Source organism: Astatotilapia calliptera, chromosome 6 (genome assembly GCF_900246225.1).
Source record: "Astatotilapia calliptera chromosome 6, fAstCal1.2, whole genome shotgun sequence".
Taxonomy (NCBI): domain Eukaryota; kingdom Metazoa; phylum Chordata; class Actinopteri; order Cichliformes; family Cichlidae; genus Astatotilapia; species Astatotilapia calliptera.
In genome coordinates, this window is record NC_039307.1 from 36,893,395 (window position 1) to 36,917,462 (window position 24,068).

A 24,068-nucleotide genomic window follows, 5' to 3' on the forward strand; every position below is an offset into this window, starting at 1 on the left:
AGTGTCTTCATGCTGTTGTGTTATCTCCTTGACAGGGTGGGGTAAATTTGCTCGTTTGACTCGTGCACTAACCAGCAGTCGAGGAGTTCTTCAGCAGCTTGCCCCAGCAGTCCATAAAGGAGAGAATGTTCATAAACATTCACGCCTGGCAGAGGTAACACCATTTCCCCTACAGTAAGGTCTTTTTTCTCCCTAATGAAAAAACAAACAAACAAAAAAAAAACACTGGGATGGGGTACTGCAAGGGTTGAAGAGGTGATTATGAGAATGTGTGCCAGGCACAGTAGCAGGAGGGCAGGCCACACAAAGGACACACATTAATACAGAAAACCAAACAGGGAACCCAGGAGTAAAAAGAGTTGTAGAAACATCTTTTGTCACACATCAGCCATGTATAGAAGATAGAGGATTATGAGCTCATTTTGTCAGTTTGCTGAAAAAATTATCTGAATTAAATTTGTAATAGTCACCATGCCAAAAATAGAGATAAATACATCTAAATAACAAGAAGAATTGTGCTAAGCTAAAAGGTTTGTTGCCCCAAAATAAGTTTTTAAAAATACTTTATCATGTTTGTTGAACTTCTACTAAGTCAGGTACTTCTGGATAATTGCTGAATGTTATGTCTTACTTACTATAGGACAGAAAATACTGTAAGATAGCTCAAATGTGCTGTTTAGCAAAGTATTTCAGTCTCAGGCTGGACAGTTTCAGGTAAAAACAAGTTGTACTATACTGCATCGCTTGTTCACATTATGGTAATATATTCTTTCTGCTTTTAAGCCCAGCCTAACTCTTTTGTGTGTGTGTGTGTGTGTGTGTGTGTGTGTGTGTGTGTGTGTGTGTGTGTGTGTGTGTGTGTGTTTTGCAGGTTCTCCAGCTGGGTTCAGATATCTTGCCTCAGTACAAACAGGAAACCCCAAAGACACCACCACACATCATTCTCCACTACTGCCTTTTCAAGACCACGTGGGACTGGGTTATCCTCATCCTGACATTCTACACTGCTATCATGGTGCCCTACAATGTCTCGTTTAAGACCAAGCAGAACAATGTCACCTGGCTGGTGGTGGACAGCATTGTGGATGTCATCTTCCTCGTGGACATTGTCCTCAATTTCCACACTACGTTTGTTGGTCCAGCTGGAGAGGTTATCTCTGATCCCAAACTAATTCGCATGAACTATGTCAAAACCTGGTTTGTCATCGACCTCTTGTCCTGCTTGCCTTATGATGTTATCAACGCTTTTGAGAATGTGGATGAGGTTTGTAGGGATTTTTATTATAATTTATTTAAGATGAATGCTATGTTTTTACATCCTCTTTGTTCAGTCATGAGGTTGCAGTCATGATTGAACACTGGGTTCCTGTCACAGACCAGATTTAAAACTAATCAGTGTGTAGTACCTAAGATGAGCAGACTTAATAAGCTGTTCAGTGCAACTGAGTCTCTTGGAATTTGGGGATATTTTAGGGACATATGTTGATGATGTTTTAGATTGAAAATAACTACTGTGTTTAATTATCAATGAATCTATTATTCAGCTCCATTCAAATCCAAAGGCATTTGGTTGATTAAGACTTTCCATAATCATAACAGTATTAAATGATTATAAGTGATTTGTAACCTTTAGCAATTCGAATCACATTTGTTGAGAATGAGCTCTTGTTATGCAAATCTTTGAAACCAAAAAATATATAATTGGCTGATTTATGTCATGTTTGGGTTTGACCAGCAAATAGAACTCTTTAGAATTTGAATATTCTTTGGGTTAAGACTGGAAGTATTTAGCCTAGTCTAATTTTTGATTGAGGGAGAAACTGGAGTTTCTAGAGAAGACAGGTGAAAGCACAGTGTATACAAAGCAAGATGTAATGTATTATCTTTATAACAAGTTTCCTATGTTATGCACAGGCCCTTAAACTTCAGCTTGTAGAATCAAAGCTCAAACATAGAGGTGGAAGTGTGATGATTTGGGTGTCCCTTGACTAAAAGAGATATGACAGAATTTTGCTGAGAAAACGCCTATGGGAGCAGCTATATTTTGACTTTTCGTAGAACAGAGTGCCGGCTTCCAACTCATATTCTTTTATTTGTGTTTTCTTTCAGCATTAATGTGAGAGTGCAGCTACAATGGATTTTTCATCTCAGAGACTCACTTTATTTTTTACTTCATGTGTTTTTAAGTCTTTGCAAACTGGCCTGAATTTTAATTTACTCAAGCAGTTTGCTACGAACCCAATTCCACAGAGGACTTGGGCTTATTTAATGCATAGTAACTTCTCAACAGAAAATATACATATAAAATGTAACAGTTATAAACTTCCAGTTTAACATAGGCTTACACACAGCTAACAAGTTGGTTACTCTTTTGAGACCTGCATATATGTGTCTTTCAGAAAGACATCAATGTTAAATACTATAGTTTAAATAATCTTTGGTAGTGAGGAACTAGTTTCTGTAATGCATCAAATTTCTGTGTGTCTATTTTTGATTTTTTGATAGCCAACTCTTCCTACACAGTCAGGAGTTGCGCATCTGAACTTGGCACATAAGTCCATTATAGGCCCTTGAAGACTCTGAAGACCATGTCACATATTATCTTGTCATTGTCCTGCATAAACTGTTCATGATGAGTCTGAGTATGCAGAGGGTCCCGCTGCTGTGGAAGACATCATGCCTCATTCCTGTCATTGCGTTGTTGACAATTGACAGGCAAGCGGGCTAACAGTTCCAAGGAATTCCCATCCTTACTTCTTATTCCCTTAGGTGGATTGGGCATGCAACCTTTTTCCTGCTCAGAACCATGGCCCCTATATTGGAGGAGTTAATTCTAATTCTTCACACGACATTGTAGAGGCATGTCAACCAAGGCAGCCCTACATCATCCAGGGCCATCTGGAAGTCAGGGTCTATTGCATCCACCCCAGGGGCCCTGCCACCAAGGAGTTAACAGCCTCAGTAACTTCGGCCCCACTGATAGGGAAGTCATCCCTGTCATTCCCACCCATATAGAAAAGAAATAGTAAAAACTTACATGATTTACTCATGAAAGTGGCCACTTTCTCATTACTTTCATATATTGTTTTAGTAAGTATCCAAAACATACAAGTTTCATTATATAATTTTTCACTCTTGTATGCTTTTCATACAAGTTTCACACAAGACAGATACAAACTTTATAAGATTTATATATATCTTTTCCATATGGGCAAACTTACCGTCTGAAATTTTAGTTCCGCACATCAAATAATTTTCAAGAAAATTTATTAAATCTGTGTATATTTGTCATTTTCAAAACCTGGATCACTTGAATCTCAAATCATCAGGTTTTTGGGGATGAATCTTCTAAAGGTGGGTTGGTTCCAAAGTGTGGGTAATCTTGACAGAGATAAAAGACAAACATAGAAAAGGCTGAAGGAACAGAATAGGAGCACACAGCTGGATTAACCTAAGGATATAAAAAACAGAAACTCAAAACTATAGACTTGAAATAACAATATCAAAGGAAATTTTACCAGGTGTAGGGAAAAAATAAACATAGACATATAAACATTAGGAAATGGCTGACAGCTCAATTCCAACAATACATAATCCTCTTTCAAATAAATAAAACTCTAGAAAGAACCAAAAAACCCCAAACTCATAACATAGACAGCCCCAACAGCAAATGTGCCAGAAGTGTAAAAGGGTCAAAAAGCTATTATCCTATAAGGATCACCTTAGCCTTCATTCGCATCCACTCAAAGTCATCTACTGAGCATAAATATTTACTATATTGAAGAAGAAAGATGTGTAAAAGTATTGTGAGCTTACTTGGGAAAAGTGACGAGACAGAAATCTCAAATATGAACAGGAATTCATAAATACTGATGTATCACCCTGTTTCAGAAAATCATTTCTTCTGTTGACATTTGGGCATTTATTGAAGAGGAACAATGCACAGAACTCTATAAGCCTCAGCCTTAGGTAAGGTAAATAAATAAAAAAAATGGCAGTGGTGCCACTATCGAAACTTTGGGGCATTACTGGAGATTGACAATTCATCTCTTCTTCCACAACATCGCAGGATAAAATACTGTCCTTACTCAAGAGTACACTTTAGCTAACTTTCAGAAGAGTTGATTCTGTTAATCTGGACATAGTACTTTCAGTGTTTCCTTACTTATCCAAGCGACTTCTTCGGTTTTAGCTGAATGCAAGTTTCCCCAACCTTATAGAGAGTACATTTGTATGATTACTGAAACTAGCACCACTGACGAACGATGGGCTGTGAGGTCAGTTTCTTGATTATTAATATGCACATTGTCATGATTATTAATCAACAACCACTGATCATGACATGCCGTGAGTACCATTCACAGAGAGTTGGGGAATGGCTGCAATCTCAGCATTGCAATATAGTAAAAGATGTAACGTCCTCAATTCAGAGATAGTCTTTCCCCACTTCACGTAAATGGTCTCCTTGACTCCTTGCTCAAATTACTGTTCCTCCCTGTCCAGGATGCGTGTATCCTCATCTTGGAGTATACATGCATATGTATAAAGTTCCCCATTCGCACCTGTGGGCGGTTAATCCTTCAAGCTCAGGTCCTCTACCAGAGGCCTGGGAGCTTGAGGGTCCTGCGCAGTATCTTAGTTGTTCCTAGGACTGCGCTCTTCTGGACAGAGATCTCCGGGACAGAGATCTCCGATGTTGTTCCCGGGATCTGCTGGAGCCACTCGCCTAGCTTGGGAGTCACTGCACCTAGTGCTCCGATTACCACTGGGACCACCGTTACCTTCACCCTCCACATCCTCGCGAGCTCTTCTCTGAGCCCTTGGTATTTCTCGAGCTTCTCGTGTTCCTTCTTCCTGATGTTGCTGTCATTCGGAACCACTACATCGATCACTACGGCCGTCTTCTTCTGTTTGTCTACCACCACTATGTCTGCTTAGTTAGCCACCACCATTTTGTCTGTCTGTATCTGGAAGTCCCACAGGATCTTAGCTTGGTCATTCTTCATCACCCTTGGGAGCATCTCCCATTTTGACCTCGGGAGTTCCAGGTTGCTCAAGAAATGCTCTTTGCTCTTTTAAAGGGAGAGTACCTAGCCACTGGTACAGATATGTAGATGAAACCTGGGTCAAAATCAAAACACGAGAAGTGGAATCCTTCATTGCTCACATTAACGTTGTGGATAAAAACATCAAGTTCACCAGGGAAGACACAAAGGATAACTGTTTGCCTTTTCTGGACTGAAGAGAATGGAACCCTCAACATTGAAGTTTACCGGAAGCCCACACACACACGGACCAGTGCCTCCTCTTTGACTCCCACCACCCCCTGGAACACAAACTTGGAATAATCAGGACCCTACATCACCGGGCAGAGAATGTTCCCTCTAAGCCTGAAGGGAAAAAGAAGGAGCACACACATGTAAAGGAAGCGCTTAAAACATGCGGCTATCCTAGATGGGCTTTCATCAAGTCAGCAAAGAGGCACAGAGAAGAAGATCAGACACTAGGGAAGATAAGAAAGAAAAACGCAACAATATTGTCATCCCCTATGTAGCCGATGTATCTGAAACACTAAGAAGAGTCTTCTCCAAGCACGACATCCCAGTGTACTTCAGACCCCGTAACACACTCAGACAAAAACTGGTTAATCCCAAAGACAAAATTCCTAAACACAAGCTGTACAGTGTAGCGAGGAATGCCCAGACCTCTACATTGGAGAGACCAAACAGCTACTTCATAAACGCATGGCACAACACAGAAGAGACACCTCCATGGGACAAGACTCGGCGGTCCATCTGCATCTAAAGGACAAGAGTCAGTCTTTTGAGGATGCCAATGTACACATATTTCGGACAGAGAAGACAGATGGTTTGAAAGAGGATTAAAAGAAGCCATTTATGTCCACTGTGAGCGAATGTCTTTGAGCAGTGGTTTACGGTGGTTTACGACACCATCTATAATTTTGAGATCCCTTCCCAAACGCCTTAATGCCCGTTCTGAGATCCCTTCCCAAATGCCTTAATGCCCTCTCCTGGGCCTCTAACCTCAGGAAATCACATGATAGGGTGGGGCTAGGTTTCACAACGAGCTCACCCAAAACCTTGGCTGATTATGACCTACACCCAGCTTCTCAGATGAGAGGTGAAACGTCTTCAAGCAACCTAAAGAAGTCCGAGAACGGTCATTGTAGTCTACGATGACAGAGAACCTGCACAGACAGGTAGGTGTACAGTTTCGCTAAACCAAAAAGACTATCATGAGAAAATTTTGTCACTGCTTAGTGACGAAAATACATATGAGTCCCTGAAACGAAACCACGGAAGTGACTACAGGAGGAGGGTGATAGACCATCTGAAGCAGTTAGAACAGGACAATGCTATTGACCGGACCTCATACCACAGGCTATACCCAGAGGAATCTACACCAAGTCTGTATGGTTTACCGAAGATACATAAATAGGATGCACCTTTAAGACCGATTGTCTGTATGATCAACTTGGTTATGTCTGTGAAGGTTCTCAGTCATCCAGGTCATCGTAGTCAAAGGAGCTTGCAAAGAAAAGCGTCTGGACTTCTTTAAGTTGCTTGAAGACGTTTCGCCTCTCATCCGAGAAGCTTCTTCAGTTCTAAGGTCAAATGGTGGGGAGTACCAGATTTAAACCTAGTGGGAGTGGTCTTCAAGCAACTTAAAGAAGTCCAGACGCTTTTCTTTGAAAGCTCCTTTGATCAACTTGGTTACCTATAACATCTCTTATTTTCTGGCTTTGGTCCTCAACCCGCTGGTAGGCAGCTCTGAACACCACATTCAGAACCCCTTGGATTTTGTTGAGAAGGTGAGAGATGTCATTATGGAGGCACATGAAACCATGGTCTCGTACGATGTTACATCTCTCTTCACTTGCATCCCAGTCACGGAAGGGAGGTAGTTCGTAAGAGATTACAGGATGATCCCAACCTCAGCAACAGGACCACTCTCCGCATTGAAAAAGTCTGTTTGTTTTTGGAACTGTGTCTTCATTCCACCTATTTCACATACAAGGGTCAGTTCTACAGGCAGAAACATGGGTGTGCCTTGGGTTTCCCAGTTTCACCCATCATGGCAAATTTTGTACATGGAAGAAGTGAAAAAGAGGTCTTTATTTTGTCTACCTTGGAACACCACAAAGTCATTGGTTCAGGTATGTGGATGACACTTGGGTGAAAATCAGGACGTACCACAATTCACGGATCACATTAACTCGGTGGACAGACACATCAAATTCACCAGGGAGGATATGAAAAGTGGCAGGTTTGCCTTCTTAGACAGTGAGATCTCCATCAGTAATGGGGGACATCTAAAAGTCGATGTGTACCGGAAACCTACGCATATGGATTAGTATTTAAGGTTTGACTCTCATCATCCACTGGAGCATAAATTGGGTGTCATCAGGACACTACAACACAGAGCAAACACCATCCCCACAGACACAGCGGGCAGAGAAGCAGAAGAACATCACATCAAGAAGGCCCTGAGTAAATGTGGTTATCCCAGCTGGACATTTGTCAAAGCTGGGAAGGCTCCTAAAGAAAGCTCCAGCCGATCCAGGAGATAAGGATAACCGCTGACGAAGCGAAAACCTGTAGTGATCCCATACGTGTCAGGAGCATCGGAACAGTTGAGACATATTTTTTCTAAACACCGTGTCTCTGTGGGTTTCAAACCTCAAAAAATGCTGCGCCAAAAATTGGTCCACCCCAAGGATCAGGTCCCCCGACACAAACAGAGTAACATAGTGTACGCTGTTAAGTGCCAGGAGGATTGCCAGGATTTATACATTTGGGAAACCAAACAACCTCTGGCGAACCGAATGGCACAACACTGAAGAGTTACCTTGTCAGGCCAGGACTCTGCAGTCTATTTACACCTACAGGCCAGTGGACACTCTTTCAATGATGAGGATGTACACATCCTGGACAGGAAGGTACGCTGGTTTGAGCGCGGAATCAAGGAGGACATTTACGTGAAAAGGGAATCGAGGAGGGGGCTTCTGTAAGCCATCTTACAGTGCTGTGATTGCAGCCATTCCCCAACTCTCTGTGAATGGTATTCATGGCCATTGATCAGTGGTCTTTGATCAGTGGTTGTTGATCAGTGGTCATGAGAATTTGCATAATCACGATGAAGGAACTGACCTAAGTGCAGTCGAAAAAACCCTCAAGTGCTATCATGAAAGTGGCTCACATGAGGACCGCCCCAGGAAAGGAAGACCAACAGTCACCTCTGCTGCTGAGGATAAATTCATCTGAGTTACCAGCCTCAAAAATTGCTAGTCAAGAGTACCTCAGATTAGAGTTCCAGTAGCAGACACATCTCTACATCAACTGTTCAGGGGAGGCCAAGAAACACAAGGAATGTACATTAGACCAGTGGAAATCTGTGCTTTGGTCTAATGAGTCCAAATTTGAGATGTTTGCAACCATGTATATGGAGACCATCTCCTCACACAAAGACACTGTGTCTTTGTGTGAAGGGATGGTCTCTATTTGCATGGTTTCCATCATGAAGCATGGAGGAGGAGGTGTGATGGTGTGGTCAAACTGTTGGGGATTTATTCAAAAATGAAGGCACAATGAGTCAGCATGGCTAACCCAGCATCCTGCAGAGATGTGCTATCCCATCTGGTGTACGTTTAGTTGAACCATCATTTATTTTTCAACAGGACAATGACCCCAAACACACCTCCAGGATGGGTAAGGGCTATTTGACTATTTGACCAAGAAGGAGAGTGAGGGAGTGCTGCTCTAGATGGCCTGGCTTCCACAGTCACCTAAACTAAACCCAATCGAGATGCTTGGAATGAGATCGATTGAGGAGTGAAAACTATTTCAGGTGACTACATCATGAAGCTCAATGAGAGAATGCCAAGAGTGTGCAAAGGAGTAATCAAAGCAAAGGGTGGCTATTTTGAAGAATCTAAATCCTAAAACATTAGAATTTATGTTATGAGTTACTTCATAGTTTTTCATTTGCTACACAATTCCACACGTGTTTATTCATAGTTTTGATGCCTTCAGTGAGAAGCTGCAATTTAAATAGTCATGAAAATAAAGAAAAACCATTAAATGAAATTAATTAAATTGACTGGTAGTGTATATTTACCTTTTAGTTAAAATATACTAAAAGGCAAAAAAAATGCATATATATAAAATTCCCCTCTTCCCCCTGCTGGCAAACTTTATCCTTCAAGCTCAGGTCCTCTGCCAGAGGCGTGGGAGCTTGAGGGACCTCCACAGTATCTTATCTGTTCCTAGGACTGTGCTGTTCTGCATAGAGATCTTGGATGCTGTTCCAGGGATCTGCTGGAGACACTCCCTTAGTTTGGGAGTCACTGCACTAGGGATGGGTATCGTTTAGGTTTTATCCGATACCGGTGCCAAATCGATACTTTTGAAACGGTGCCGGTGCTCAAACGGTGCTCAAACCGGTGCTTAAAGAATGGAGAACACAAAATTGGTCCAAAAACCTCTTGTCACGGCTGCCGAGGCGAGCCGTGTGGAGTTAGAAGAAGGACCCAAGATGCAGGCAGTGGATGAGATGCCGGTGAGTTTATTTACACAGTGGTGAGAAGGCAAAACAGGCAAGAGGGAAGACAAAACTAAAGACCTGAACTGGGAAAGCTAAATGACAAACCTGAGATGAAACAAAAAAGGGAAGAGAGGCAGAGAGACGAGCAGGACACCGAGGAACACAGACTGACGCGGAGTTACACAGACGAACCAGCAACAGGCAGGAGAACACACAGGGCTTAAATACACACACCAGTAATCAGGGGATGAGAGACAGGAGGGCAACACAGCTGGGAGGAATCTGGGCTGACGGGACAGGGGAAACGTAAACTGATCACACTCACATACGACACGGACCTTCACAATAAAACAGGAAACTCAGATACATGGAACCAGACAAGACATTGAACTAAACAGACAGATTCACAAACAGATGGGGAGACACCATAGACAGACAGATACAGACGCAGACTCAGAGGCAGATCGAAAATAACACAGAACTTAAACAATCATCATCTAGAAAATGATAACAAACTAAAAGCGCTGGGTCACCGACCCAGGACCATGACACCTCTCATGTTCAGCTGTTTTTTGTAAAAAGATAACAATGTTAGCCTTTTCTGCAGCTATGGGGCATATATGGTATCACTCTTGGCTGGAAGCAGTGCTTAAACAATGGAAAAAACACAAACTTTGTCCAAAAACCTTTCATGTTTAACTGTTTTCCACTTTTTCTTTGGTCATTTTAGCCTTTTTGGCCAGGGTGAAGGGAGTATCTGCCATCAAACAAGAAGACAGCCGCATGTAGCTATGATGATGTTTGCTAGTTCACCTTACATGCATTAATGTAATAACGTGGTTAGCCTACTCAACGTAAATTACACACGAACAACATTTAGCTACTCACGCAGAGAAGAACGGCTGCTGCTGCCATCATCATCCGTCATCATTTCTGCTACACTGGCAGGGCTAGGGGCCAGGACTCTCCTCTTCGTGTTTTTGGGGGATGTTGCATAACAGGCAACCCACCCGCAGTAGATGCGCTCGGTGTGAGGTCTCGCAGCAAGCTATCAAATACGGTGCATTTCTGGGCTTTTAAAAAAAACGCTATGCGTCGCCAGGTGTTTCATCGGATTTGAGGTGTTACCTCCTTTGACAGTATCACAGTATCAGCTTAAAGCACTTGTTGCTGCTGAGTTTGCATCTTTTGCTGTGAAGTACAGCCAGACTTTTGACCGCTTCGCCTTGGACATTTTTAATCTGTAGCTCTGCTCTAAAAGAACGTACGTACCTGGGCACGCCTACTATCCTCGGAAACGTAAAGTGATTGGCTAGAAGTGTATCACAGCTCAGGAAAAAAAAGCACCGAAATAAAGCACCGAAATGTGCGCTGCTTTTCGGTCTGGTTACTACCGTTTATGTCAGAACCGGTGCCGTCATGGCACCGGACACCGGTACCCATCCCTACACTGCACTAAGAGCATTGATTACCACTAGGTATTGCCTTCACCTTTCACATCTACTCAAGCTCTTCTCTCAGCACCTTTAGTTCTCTAGCTCCTCATGTTCCTTCTTCCTGTCCCATTTTGACCTCTGCTGTTATGTGCTGGGCTGTCTCAGGGGCACTTTACACTGCCTCCATCTGGGGTCTTGCCTTTCATGGTATGATCTTGTGCCACTTCCTCTATCTGCCAGGGGTACTATGCAGGGGCCTGATGATTTTTCTCTTTGCTCATCTTCTTTCTCAGGTTTCTGTTGCCTGCTGTATTCACTAAGCACACAGTCTGTTGTGGCCATCTTCCTGATGGATGTTTGTTGTGTCATCCTGGAAAGTGGTTCTGACACTCACCAGTCCTCAGTCTTCCTTGTTCTGCTGGGTGTACAGTCTCAGCATGCTGGATTTGGGGTGAAACCCTCCATGCATGGTCAAGGAGGGTTTTATGTTTCCTTTATGTTTCCTACCATTTGTTTTGTTTTGTTTTTTGGCAAAAAAGAATAAAACCTTACTCTTCTGGATGTCCTTCCTTATGTCAAGATCTGGTTTGGTACAGTTGCCAGTGCTCCTAGGTGTTGCCCACTTCTTGAGTGGTAAGAAAATAGAATAGCTTAGTGAAAAGGGAAGTCTGGGTTTCAAAAAAGAAAAGAGAGACACGTGGAAATTACACTCATAGCAAGTCAATATGAAAGAAACTGCTCGACTTCCCTAGTATTAGTTACCTTACTTCATTTCTAATGGAAAATAATGTTTTGGGTTTTTTTTAGCCGACATGTAATCGGTGCAGGCAGACCCTTTGAACATGTTATATTTATATTCATATTTTTTCTACACACAATTTATTTTGTGATAATAGTATATTATCACTACAACCCACATAACCAGAGTGTTTTTGGAGAAGTGTGTATTGCTTTGGATATATTCTGCACACTGTCGATGACTAATGCAGGTGAAGAGAGCTTTCATTAAGCTAAATCAGATTAAAACCCAATCTTTGCACAGTGTTATATTTTTAGGGCCACCGTGATTTGCAACATTAAACTAATATTAAATTGGGCTAATATTTTTTTCATGGGGCCCCAAATCCCTGGTGGCACCCCTGAGTACTCTTCCCCATTCCACACTCTTTAAGATTATGTTAAGCAGCCTGGTCAAAAGGTCCACGGCCTGCTCTTCTACACATCTCCATACCTCCATAGGCATGTCATCTGGACTGACTGTCTTTATCTTTTTGTGGCTATTTCAACAACATCTTTACCCCTCTATTCATCTTGACCTTTAGTAGACCTGGCTGGATTTTTACAGTGTCACATGAGCTCCTCGATTGTTTCTATTTTGTAATGATACTGATTGTAAAATACTTTAACAGTGCTGTTGCTTATGAATTAGCACAATTTGTGCAGCTAATATTTTTTTTATTAGAAGCTGCAGTGTTCAGTACATCAACATAACAACAAGTTGACTTGTTTTTTCATTTAGTCTTTTACCTTATTGGGTAGTATAACTGATTTCATTTTAATCTAAACTATTTTGACAATAAAAAGAATAGAATCAACATTTTACACTGTAATGGATTTGTTGGTGAAATTAAACACTGACTTATCATTTTTGTTTTGGCCAGCCTATTACAGAATGAAGTATCACAGACTGAAGAAAAAGAAAGAAAATCCATCCATCCACCCATCCATCCATCCATCCATCCATCCACCCATCCATCCATCCATCCATCCACCCATCCATCCATCCATCCATCCATCCATCCATCCATCCATCCATCCATCCATCCATCCATCCATCCATCCATCCATCCATCCATTTTCTTCAGCTAATCCAGGGCCAGGTTGCAGGGCCAGCCTAAGCAGAGAAGCCCTGGACTCCCTCTCCTGGGTACCTCCTCTAGCTTGTCAAAGGATTTCCTAGGCCAGCCAAGAAAAATAATCTCTCCAGTGTTTCCTGTGTCTGCCCCGTAGCCTCATTCAATGCCCAGAACACCTCACCCAGGAGGCGCCCAGGAGGCATTCTTGTCAGATGCCTGAACTTCCTCACTGGCTCCTTTCCTACTCTGAGCCCCACCCGAATGGCTGAACTCCTCACCCTATCTCTTAGGGAGAGGCCAGGTAAATCTTGAGAGAAAGTTCATTTCCACCACTTGTATCCGCAATCTCATTGTTTTGGTCACTACCCAAAGCTTGTGACGATAGGTGAGGGTAGGGACATAGATCAACCGGTAAACTGAGAGCCTCGCTTTTATACTCAGCTCTCAATTCCCCACGACGAACCGGTACAAGGCATCACTGCTGCTGCAGCACCAATCTGTCTGTCAATCTCCTGCTTACTTCTCCCATCACTCATGAACAAGACCCTAAGATACTTAAACTCCTCAACTTGGGGCAGGAACACATCCCTGCATTTAAGTCGGCACTCCACCCTTTTCTGACTTTTGGAGGTGCTGATTCTCATTGCCGCTACTTCACACTCGGAGCTGCTGGCTGTCACTTGATGAAGCCAATAGAACCACATCATCTGCAAAAAGCAGAGATCAGATTCTTAGACCACCCAAGTATAAGCCTTCCCCCACTTGGCTGCGCCTAGAAATTCTGTCCATAAAAATTCTGAACAGAAAAGGGCAGCCCTGGTGGAGTCCAACACCCAATGAGTCCAACTTATTGCTGGCTACGCAGACCAAGCTCTTTTAGCAGTTGTATAAGGATCGAATGGCCCATAGCAATGGGCCAAACACCCCATACTCCCGAAGCACCTCCCACAGGACAGTCTGAGGGGTACAGTCAAATGCCTTCTCCATGTCCTTAAAATACATGTAGACTTGTTGGGCAAACTCCCAGGCGTCCTCAAGAAACCTGAAGAAGGTAAAGAGCTGGTCTAGTGTTCCATGACTGGGACAAGAACCACATTGTTCCTCCTGTACCGTGGTTGGACTAACGGACGGACTCCAGCACCTTGGCATAGACTTTCCCAGGGAGGCTGAGGAGTGTGATCCCCCCATAGTTGGAGCACACCTTCCGGTCTCCCTTATTTGAAGATGGGAACCACACCCCTGGTTTGCCAATCCAGAGGTACCACCCCTGATCTCAACGCAAGATTGTAGAGGCATGAAAGAAAAACAAATTCAACTAAACTAAAATAAATGGGATTCAACAATGGGATTCCATACTGTTGCCATCATGTTCTGTGTCAGACCATATCATCACAATTGGTTTGGTGTCATGTACTGAAATTATAGATTAGAATTAGATTAGAATGTTGGATTAACAGTCTTACAAAATAAAAATAACAAAAAATAAAGCAAACATGGCAGTTCAGCTTCTTATTAACATGTATTGTCATCAATAAATAATTATTTCTATGATAACCAGAAAACAGAACTTATCATTTAACAATAATTTTAATGAATTATGTCAAGGACATGGGGGGAAAAAACAAACAAATGATTTGTTGGTATTCCTAGAAATGAGGGGGGGTAAGTTGGTGAATAAAGAGATCTATTGATCCGTTCTCTTCCACTTATCCTTATTAGGGTCGCAAGGTGGCTGTAGCCTATCTCAGCTACCAAAGCGAGGTACACTCTGAACAGGTGACCAACCTGATGCAGGACTAACACAAGCTTGCAATAAATTTTGCAAAGCTATTTGTGATGGCAAGAGGATAAACTCTTCTAATGTTGGTGGCCTAAAAACTTTTTAAACTGTAATTTGGACTGTACAAGAAATATAAAATAAAACACCTCAAACTGCCCAAACTAATGTCATGCCAAGGAAGAAGCCTCAAAACTTTATACATAGCAATTATATAAGTTAAGCAAGTTCTTTCTGCACACAAATGTTTATATTATACAACAACAGTGGGAACATGTCTGTCTGAAATATGTTATTGGTATCAAATTCAAAATATGCTTATATTAAAAATGAAACTGCTGACACTCCAGATAATAGACTGTGATTTTCTTTATATCCTTTCCTATGTTTGAATTTCATTAAGCAGTGGCTTATAGGATTCACAGAAAATGATATGCAACTGATCTGATCCAGCAAGACCACTCCTCAAGTCAGCAAAGCAATTATATGACAAATTGCGATGTCTGGATTGTCATAATATACATTTGATTCGTGAAATTAGATTAAATAAAACACCTGTGGATGACAGCAGTTTATATAATAATTTGAAGACAAATCAAAGAAAACAAATGAAGGAAGAGCAAGAAAACAGCTTGTAATGAAGTGAATTTTCAGGTCAACCATTTCCAAAAAAAAGCATCAATGAAAGTCTCCACTCAGTTTCCACTCAACACAAAGAGAGGCCCCAATATAAATACGTAACACTGAGTGGAATAACAGTTAAAAGTGTTTTATTACATGAGAAATTACAATCGAGATTGATGCAGGCTAAAAGATGCAATGGACAGCAAAAACAAAGACATCAATATTTCACAGTTTGTTTTTATTGATAAAATCTGTTTCCTTTTGTTTGAAATCTGGTTCAAGTTTACACTCATTCAACAAGATCTTCACATAACAAGATACGTGACTGACATGTCACATACTGATTAGATGATGATGTGATCCTGCATAATTATAGGTTACATGGTAAAAATAACAATAATAGCAAAGTTATTATAAGCACACAGTTTGTGTGAACTGATGCCAGCATGTTTGATGGAAAAGGCCCCTTAGATTCCCATGATGAGCTGAATGTTTGAAACAAGAAAAATCTTTCATAAAATTAATTGTTTCTGTACTCTTCTTTCACCTTTTTTCTCTTTATTTGTCCCCCTCCCTCCTACGGTGTCATATTTTCTCTTATCTGCTTTATCTCTTCTTTCACTTGCAGGGAATCAGCAGCCTTTTTAGCTCTCTCAAAGTGGTACGTCTGCTGCGTTTGGGTCGAGTTGCCAGAAAGCTGGATCATTACATTGAGTATGGCGCTGCTGTGCTGGTTTTGCTGGTTTGTGTGTTTGGCCTGGCAGCCCACTGGCTGGCCTGTATCTGGTACAGCATCGGATACTATGAGGTGATTGATGAGAACACCAACACTGTGAGGATGGACAGCTGGTTGTACCTGTTAGGAGAGACAGTTGGGACGCCATACAGATTCAATGCCTCGAGCTCAGGCATCTGGGAGGGCGGGCCCGGTAAAGACTCAGCCTACATCACTTCGTTGTACTTTACCATGACCAGTCTGACCAGTATTGGCTTTGGAAACATAGCACCAAACACAGATGGAGAGAAGATCTTTGCTGTAGCCATGATGATGATTGGATGTGAGTCCTTGTCATTTCCTTTCAACTTATTTCTCTGTGCCAAATATGCAAAACATTTCTGCCTTCCAGTTGTTTTTTGAGTTTATCAAGGTACTTGGCAGGAAAATTGCTGAACTTACCAGTTTTTCTGTGGATTTGACTCTCTCAGTGTCTTTTTTCCCCCTTATGACACCAGACAGACTCCATGATGCTGAGACCAGGTCTCTTTCTATAGTCTCCAGATTATCTCTTGCACTCTCTTTGTACTGCTCGTAAATCATTTCTTCCTGTCAAAACAACTTATTTTAGTTCTTTATGACTCTGACTGGATTGTCAAACATCTCCCCATTGATATTAAGGCAGTGTCAGCAATCTGTAAAGTCTTAGTCTAGGCTTTGCCATGTTTAACCAACCTGGTAAATCCTGGAATATCTGTAGTTATACTGTACACCTGAAAAGTAAGGAGGTAAAGCATGCTCTTTAAGCTCTAGTCAGCTGCTACCAGAGAGGCCTTTCACAACATACAGCCTTTGTTACCGTCATTGTTAATATAAGCAAAAGCTTCTCACAACACTGTCAAAATGAAACATCCAGAGAGAGAGGATATTATGATTCATAGCTCTGTCAGTCAACCTACACGTGAATAATATTTTAATGATCAAATATCCTGTCCTATTCTTATGTGTGTTTGGTTTATATTAATGTATATAAATGTAGGACTAGGTAAACTTAAACCACAGAACTGTGTGCAATGTCTGTGTTTTTAAGTTCAGGTTTAGTTTATAGATAATTGTCCTGTTAGACCTCCAACTGTCTTTCGAAGCAAAATTAATGTAACATCCTGTGTTCTCCAACTTGAGTGTATTTAAATATTTATAGAAAATATATAAATTTAAATATAGAAAACTATTCATCTCCATCTAGTTTAGTGTACTAGAAATACCACTGACAATACCACTGTCTTTTTTTCTTGCGGAATTGCTGACCCCTCCCAGAAACTATTGTTAGGCTTCCATTGCATTTGCTCTTGGTATTCAGACTCTCCAGAAGATACATTTCTTTTTCTTTTTCCCACCAACAATATCATAAAATGTTCTGTTCCCATTCCTACTCTGCAGAAGATAAATCTTTCTATTCTAATGTCTTTGTCTTTGCACTATAAATAACAGTCTATTTTATGTAACTGCTGAAAGTAAAGGCAAGCAGACAGTTTCTTGTTTTCCAGAGCAGAGAGGACATCTGCACGTAAAAGCTTTTCCTCACTGAGCTGAAGAATGAGGAGCTGTAGGGTTGACAATTTGTCTCCTTGATCGGAAGCTCCTGTCACCTTGTGTCATATCAGAATCTACAGTCTGTTAGCCTAGATCAGCTTCACACACCTAATGTTGCAGAAAAGGTAATCAAATGAAATAGGTGTCTAAAGCTTCGCTTGCAAATTGAAAATAATGAAAATATCTGATTTGTGATGGCATTGTTAGGCAGCAAACCTCAGAAATTAGGCCCCAGAGTGTTTAATGAAAATCCATTTCTAACCCAGTTTTAGTTGCTGTTTTTGAGTGTGCAGTGATTTATGTGGCTGTGAGAGCTTGTCCCTTTGAAACTCTTGTAAAGACGCTGTACTGAGACTATATTGAAGCTACCAAGCAGTCTGGTCTGGGTAGACCATTTGGTTTCCTATTAGAATTCACAAGGAACGAAAGGAATGAAAGCTGTAATTAGCACACCTTTCTTGTCCACAAAGTGGCTGAAAGCCTCTGGAGAATCAGTTTGGGTCATTAGGAATACGAGTGAGAGAGTTATAATGCTAACTGCAATATCAGGTTGGAATCTGCAGGAAAGACAAAAATAGATGGTTAATTTCCTTTCCAGAACATTCTACATCTGTGATATCTACATCAGAGATGCTGGACTGAAATCTGTTCATCACTTCTGTGATAATACCAAGAGATTCACCATTTTATGTAGCCTAAGGAGCTTGGAAAGAACCTCATCATGAAATTTCTTTAAGTTTCTTGAGGACATTTCATCTCTCAACCAAGAATCTTCTTTAGCTCTAAAACCAAATGGTGGTACAGAGTACAGTAGTTACAGAATAATAGTTTGCCATTTTTGCAGTGCACATTGAGGAGAATGGAAACCTTAACACTGAAGTTTACCCGAAGCCCACAGACACAGACCAGTACCTACTCTTTGACTCCCACTACCTTGTGGAACACAAATTTGCAGTAATAAGGACCCTGCAACACTGGGTAGAAAACGCTCCCTCTAAGCCAGAAGGGAAAGAAAAGGAACACACACATCTAAAGAAAACTGTTAAACCCAACTGGGCCTTCATCAAATCAGCAAAGATGCACAGGAGAGAAGGTCTGACACCAACTTTGGGCAAACAGAATGACAAACGGAACAACACTGTCATTCTTTGTTTATCAGGTTTATCAGAGAAACTCAAGAGAATTTTATTCACGCATGACATCCCAGTGTACTTCAGACCCAGCAACACCCTCAGACAAAAACTGGTTAATCCCAAGGAGAAAACTCCCAAACGCAAGCTAAACAAAATAGCTGCATAGCATACAAACAAAATAGTGTATGCTATGCAGTACGGTGAGGCTCGGACATACACTGGAGAAAAGAAACAGCCACTCAGTAAACCCATGGCACAACATAGAAGAGCCACTTCAACAAGACAAAATTCAGCTGTCTATCTGCATCTAAAGGATAAGAAGAAGAAGATAGATGGCTTAAAAGAGGAGTGCAAGAAGCCATCTACAGTGGTGTGAACAAGTGTTTGTCCCCTTCATGATTTCCCAAATTTGTTTTTGGTATATTTACCACACTTAAATGTTTGAGATCATCAAACAGATTTAAGTATTTCACAAAGATAAACACAAAATTCAGTGAATGAAGATGTTATTATTAAAGGGGGGGGGGACAAACCTACATGGCCCAATGTGAAAAACACACATGCATTCATACTGATAAATGTATGTGCAAAAGTTTTGAGCCATCTCCATTTCTATGTATTTTGCTAGAAAAATGGTAAATAGGTCCAGCAATTTCTTGAAACATGGAAAAGCATACATCAAAATACAGTATGTTTGACATAATCAAAAACGTTTCCTAATGAACTTGAAAGTCAATTCTAGATTTGTATCCTTTATTCTTTATTCCTTCATAGCCTTAACTTTCTTTCTCTCTTTCGCTTTCATGTAATTTTTTGAAACAATCTTTGGGAAAAAGGTAATTCCAAAGCTGTTCTTTGGTGGTTGAATGCCTTTACTTGTTTTCTGTCAAAATGATCCCTTCAATAATGTTGAAGCCTGAGCTCCGTGGAGTCACTGCGTGACCAATATCATTCCATTTTGTGTTTCTCTATCCAAATTTTTCTGCACTGGCAGTGTGTTTCGGATCTTTGTCATATTGAAAAATTAAGCCACTGCATTTATAATCCCCAGCACCACTTGCTGAAATGCAGCCCCATCCATAACAGCGCATTCACTATATTAGATTGGTGTAAACACTCAATCTTGTACATCTCTCCTGATGTCCTCTGTAAATATTAACAATGAACCAAAAATTTCTAATTTGTATTAATCACTCCATAACTTGTTGCCACTGATTTTCAGTCCATCTTTTCTGTATTGTGACATAGCCTAGCTTTTTCTCCCTATTTCAATTCTTTAAGAAATGTTTCTTGATAGTCACTTAGGTCTTTGTTGAATTTTTGTCTTTCAGATACTGCTCATTTGCTGCTTTAGGTCTGACTTTTGTTCTTTCATTTACAATTTGTGTAGTTTCCTCAAATTTATTGAGGACAAACTGTGCACCATGCAAAAATATGGCAAGTTTTCAACTAATAGCGTTCCTATCCAGGGGGGTCTCAGTGGCTGTAGGTAGCTTATGTGACGGAACAAAATGTGCTCCTTTGGAAAACCAATGACACCCACCAGAAATGATGTTTTAATAGCGAAGTTGTTCAACTCACACCTGGGTGACCCAATGGAGGGCAGCTCCATGGGTAGATCGTGGTACATATTGAAGATTGGGTAGACCTGTGCCAGGGTCTGGTTCCTCTCTGAGAGTGAGACGGATGGTGCCTTCAATTTCCCTGCAGCAGCGTTCTGCCATATGGATCAGTTCTCTGACACAGCTGCTCCCATACCAGGATGTGATGTGATGGAGGATGCTCTCCACAGTGCCTGTATAGAAAGTCCTGAGGATCCCTGGAGAGACCCTGAACTTCCTCAGTTGTCGGAGATGATACAGGCACTGCCTAGCCTTTTTGGATTAGACCTGAATGTGGGCAGACCATGCCAGGTCTGAGGAGATCCACTTTATCCATGTAGGCCGCCCAACACCACTGTGCTATCAGCAAACTTCACAATGGTATTGGAGCCATGGGTGGCCACCAGAGATGGGCTACGCGTTACTGTAATCTGATTCCTTTTTTTGAGTAACGTGTAAAGTAAGGGATTACTATTGCAGAAAAGGTAATTAGATTACTGTTACTTTCCCGTAAGCACGGTGCGTTACTGCGTTACTAAAACCATGATTTTTTTGCGAGAGTGTCTCATGTCAATGACGTAAGCGAGTGCGACATTCGTGGCGACAGCTGTGTGCAGATCAAAAATGGATAATATAACGAGTGCGGGAGAGAGTATGAGCGTGCAGCGTTTAAAGCGTGGAAGTACTGACCTTACTTTGAGTTTGATTCTGTAAAAAGTGATAAAAACATTAGCGTCCGCTGCTCACTGCGTGGGAAGAAAACTTCTTTTTACAGCGAAAAAAACCCTAAATGTCTGAGTAAGCACCGACAGTACGCTGCCACAGCAATGTGTAATTCACAGAGAAACTGCCGTATCCTTCCACTGACCGCTGCGGCACACCTGCACCAGAGCAAACCTCCGCCTACCCCACTCCTGCTTTACAGGTGAAAATAGAGCAACAGGACCGCTGAGTCTTTGATTTTATTTATTTTCTGCTGTGTTTTACGTGCATCTATTTGATAGAGTGAGTGTAAACACAAAAAACTATTTTATTTTATATGCTGGAAAATGCAGAAATTAGGTTTAAATGTTAAACAAATAAAACAAGTTTAAAAAGAGACTTTTTCATTTGATTACATTTTATATGATGGATTATGCAGTAAAAGTAGAATTGGACTAAAAGATCTATTGCTTTATTACCTATTTAGGGGATAAATCATGTTTTAAAAAGTAAATAAGTAACTAAGTAACTGATTACTTTTGTAAATAAGTAATCAGTAAAGTAACGGGATTACTTTTTGGGAAGTAATCAGTAATTAGTTGATGATTACTTTTTTCAAGTAACTTGACCAACACTGGTGGCCACACAGTCTGAAGTATAGAGGGAGTAAAGCACTGGCGACAGTACACACCCCTGTGGCGCTCCCGTGCTGATGGTGATGCTGTTCGAGATGCACCTGCCCACCCTCACCACCTGAGTTCTGCCAGTGAGGAAGTCCAACACCCATGCACACAGACGACTGTTGAGTCCTAGATCCTTTAGCTTAGTGAACAGTCTACTGGGCACTCTTGTGTTAAACGCTGAACTGTAATCAAAAAACAGCAGTCTCACATAGTTACTCTGTTTCTTGTCCACGTGGCTAAGGGTGGTGTGCAGGGCATGGGCGATGGCATCCTCTGTGGATCTGTTGGGTCAGTAGGCGAACTGGAGCGGATCTGTGGTGTTTGGGATGGAGGAAGAGATAATGTTCTTGAACAGCGTCTCGCACACCTCCGTAACCACTGAAGTCAGTGCAACTGGCCGGTAGTCATTCTGGCATGAGGGCTTGTTGTTCTTGGGCAAAGGGATGATTGTGGATTTCTTGAAGCATGCGGGGAACACAGACTTAGCCAGGGATTCATGGGAAAGTACCACACTTACATTTTTCGGCTTTAACATGAAGACGGTTTTCAAGCAAGCATTGTAAAACAGAGCCCACACAGAGATTTTACGACCTATGTGGGGATTGTGTTTCTCTAACTATGGGAAACCTAGAATGATAGAGCGTCTAGTAACCTGAATGTGGAAAAGGTGAGTGATTCAAGGGAATCAGAATCGGAGAAACTTAGGGAAATTAAGTTGTCATATCAGCATGTTTACAACAAACAACAAGCACTCATATAATAGGAGTGTAGAAACAGAGTTATGATAGATATATATTAAGATAAATAGATAAATATAGAGATATAGGTATAAACATAAATATACATATAAATATAAAAAGACAAATATGTGTGAAAATATGTCATGGTGTACAAAAGTGACCAGGGTGCATTGAGGTGTGATTAATGCTGTTCCACATGTGTGGATCTGATCCACGTAGATAAATTAAAGATTCCGATAGCAGTGGGAAGGAACGACCTCCTGTAACATTCCCTCAGGCAGCAAGGTTGAAGGAACATGTTGCTGAAACTGCTCTTCAGATTGTCCAGTGTGTTATGGAGTGGGTGGGAGTCATTGTCCATGATTGCCAGCACTCTTCCCAGCATTTTGTTACTGATCACCACCTCCAGGGTGGCAAGCTTCATGCTAGCAACAGACTCAGCCTTTCTGATGACTTTGTTCAGTCTTTTTGTGTCCTTCTCTTTGATGCCCGCACCTCAGCACACCCCAGCAAAGAAGATGGTGCTCCCAACAACAGACTGATAAAACGTATAGAGCAGCTTGCCGCATAAGGATCTGAGCCTTCATAGGAAGTAAAATCAGCTCAAACCCTTTTTGTAGGCAGCTTCTGTGTTGGCAGACGACTCCAGCTTGTGATCCAGATGAACTCCCAGATACTTGTAGGATGTGACTATTTCGACGTCAGTCTCACCAATGCAGGATCTGTTTCTTCAGAAGTCCTCCATCAGCTCCTTTGTTTTGGCCACATTCATCTGCAGGTGGCTCACCTCACACCACCTCACGATTGAGCAGTCCTCTGTACTTCTCTTCCCTTCCCATGCCCACACTTCCAATAATGGCCGTGTCATCAGAGAATTTCTGGAGGAGACAAGTGTCTGTGATGTACTTGAAGTCGGCCCTATAGATGGTGAAGAGGAAAGGGGACAGAACAGTTCCCCGGAGTGCTCCAATATTGCTGTTCAGACTCTCTGACACACAGCTCTGCAGTCTCACAAACTGTGGTCTGCCTGTCAGGTAGTCGCTGATCCACTGGACCAGTGGAGCCTCTACCTGCATGTCCTCCAACTTCTCTCTCAGCAGCCCAGGCTAGATGGTGTTGAAGGCACTAGAGAAGTCAAAGAACATTATCCGAACTGTGGTGTTGTGTCTGTTGAGGGAGTAATACGCTCCCTGCAGCAGATGTATCACTGCATTGTCCACCCCTTAAGTGGGGCTGGTATGCAAACTGCAGAGGGTCTTGTGAGTGGAAGGCAAAGCTCACTGACGAAATCGAAGTCGATTAAGCTCTGCTCAGTGCCCAAATCTATGAGCGCATTCAATGAGTGAGACACACGGGGCAAGCTAATAGTCACAGGGAGCATTAGACAGGGCTTAGAGCTAACCGTGGATCCGCCTACCCGTATCCCCATACCTCGTACCTTTTCCTTTCTTCAGAAGTAACTGCCAAAGGAGCTGGACCGGAACGAGAAATGGGAGCGGAAAGGAAGAAAGATCACTAGGTTCAGTAGTTCCTCTCAACCAAATCCTTGAATGTGGCCAGCTCATCACAGGAAGCCAGGTGATCCTGCATCTGATCATTCAGGGTATGATGGAAAACCCCACGGTGCAAAAATCAATAATAAAT

The 24,068-nt window shown here is 41.8% G+C and overlaps 1 protein-coding gene across 4 annotated transcripts in view; it reads left to right on the forward strand.

The window, feature by feature from the left end:
• kcnh1b (potassium voltage-gated channel, subfamily H (eag-related), member 1b) overlaps window positions 1-24,068 on the forward strand; it is a 102,961-nt gene that overhangs the window by 19,219 nt on the left and 59,674 nt on the right. For all 4 annotated transcript variants that reach the window (XM_026172009.1, XM_026172012.1, XM_026172010.1 and 1 more), the window contains exons 5-7: window positions 36-154; window positions 872-1,264; window positions 15,886-16,315. In XM_026172009.1, the coding sequence (XP_026027794.1) occupies window positions 36-154; window positions 872-1,264; window positions 15,886-16,315 (942 nt within the window). The remainder of the gene's footprint in view (window positions 1-35; window positions 155-871; window positions 1,265-15,885; window positions 16,316-24,068) is intronic.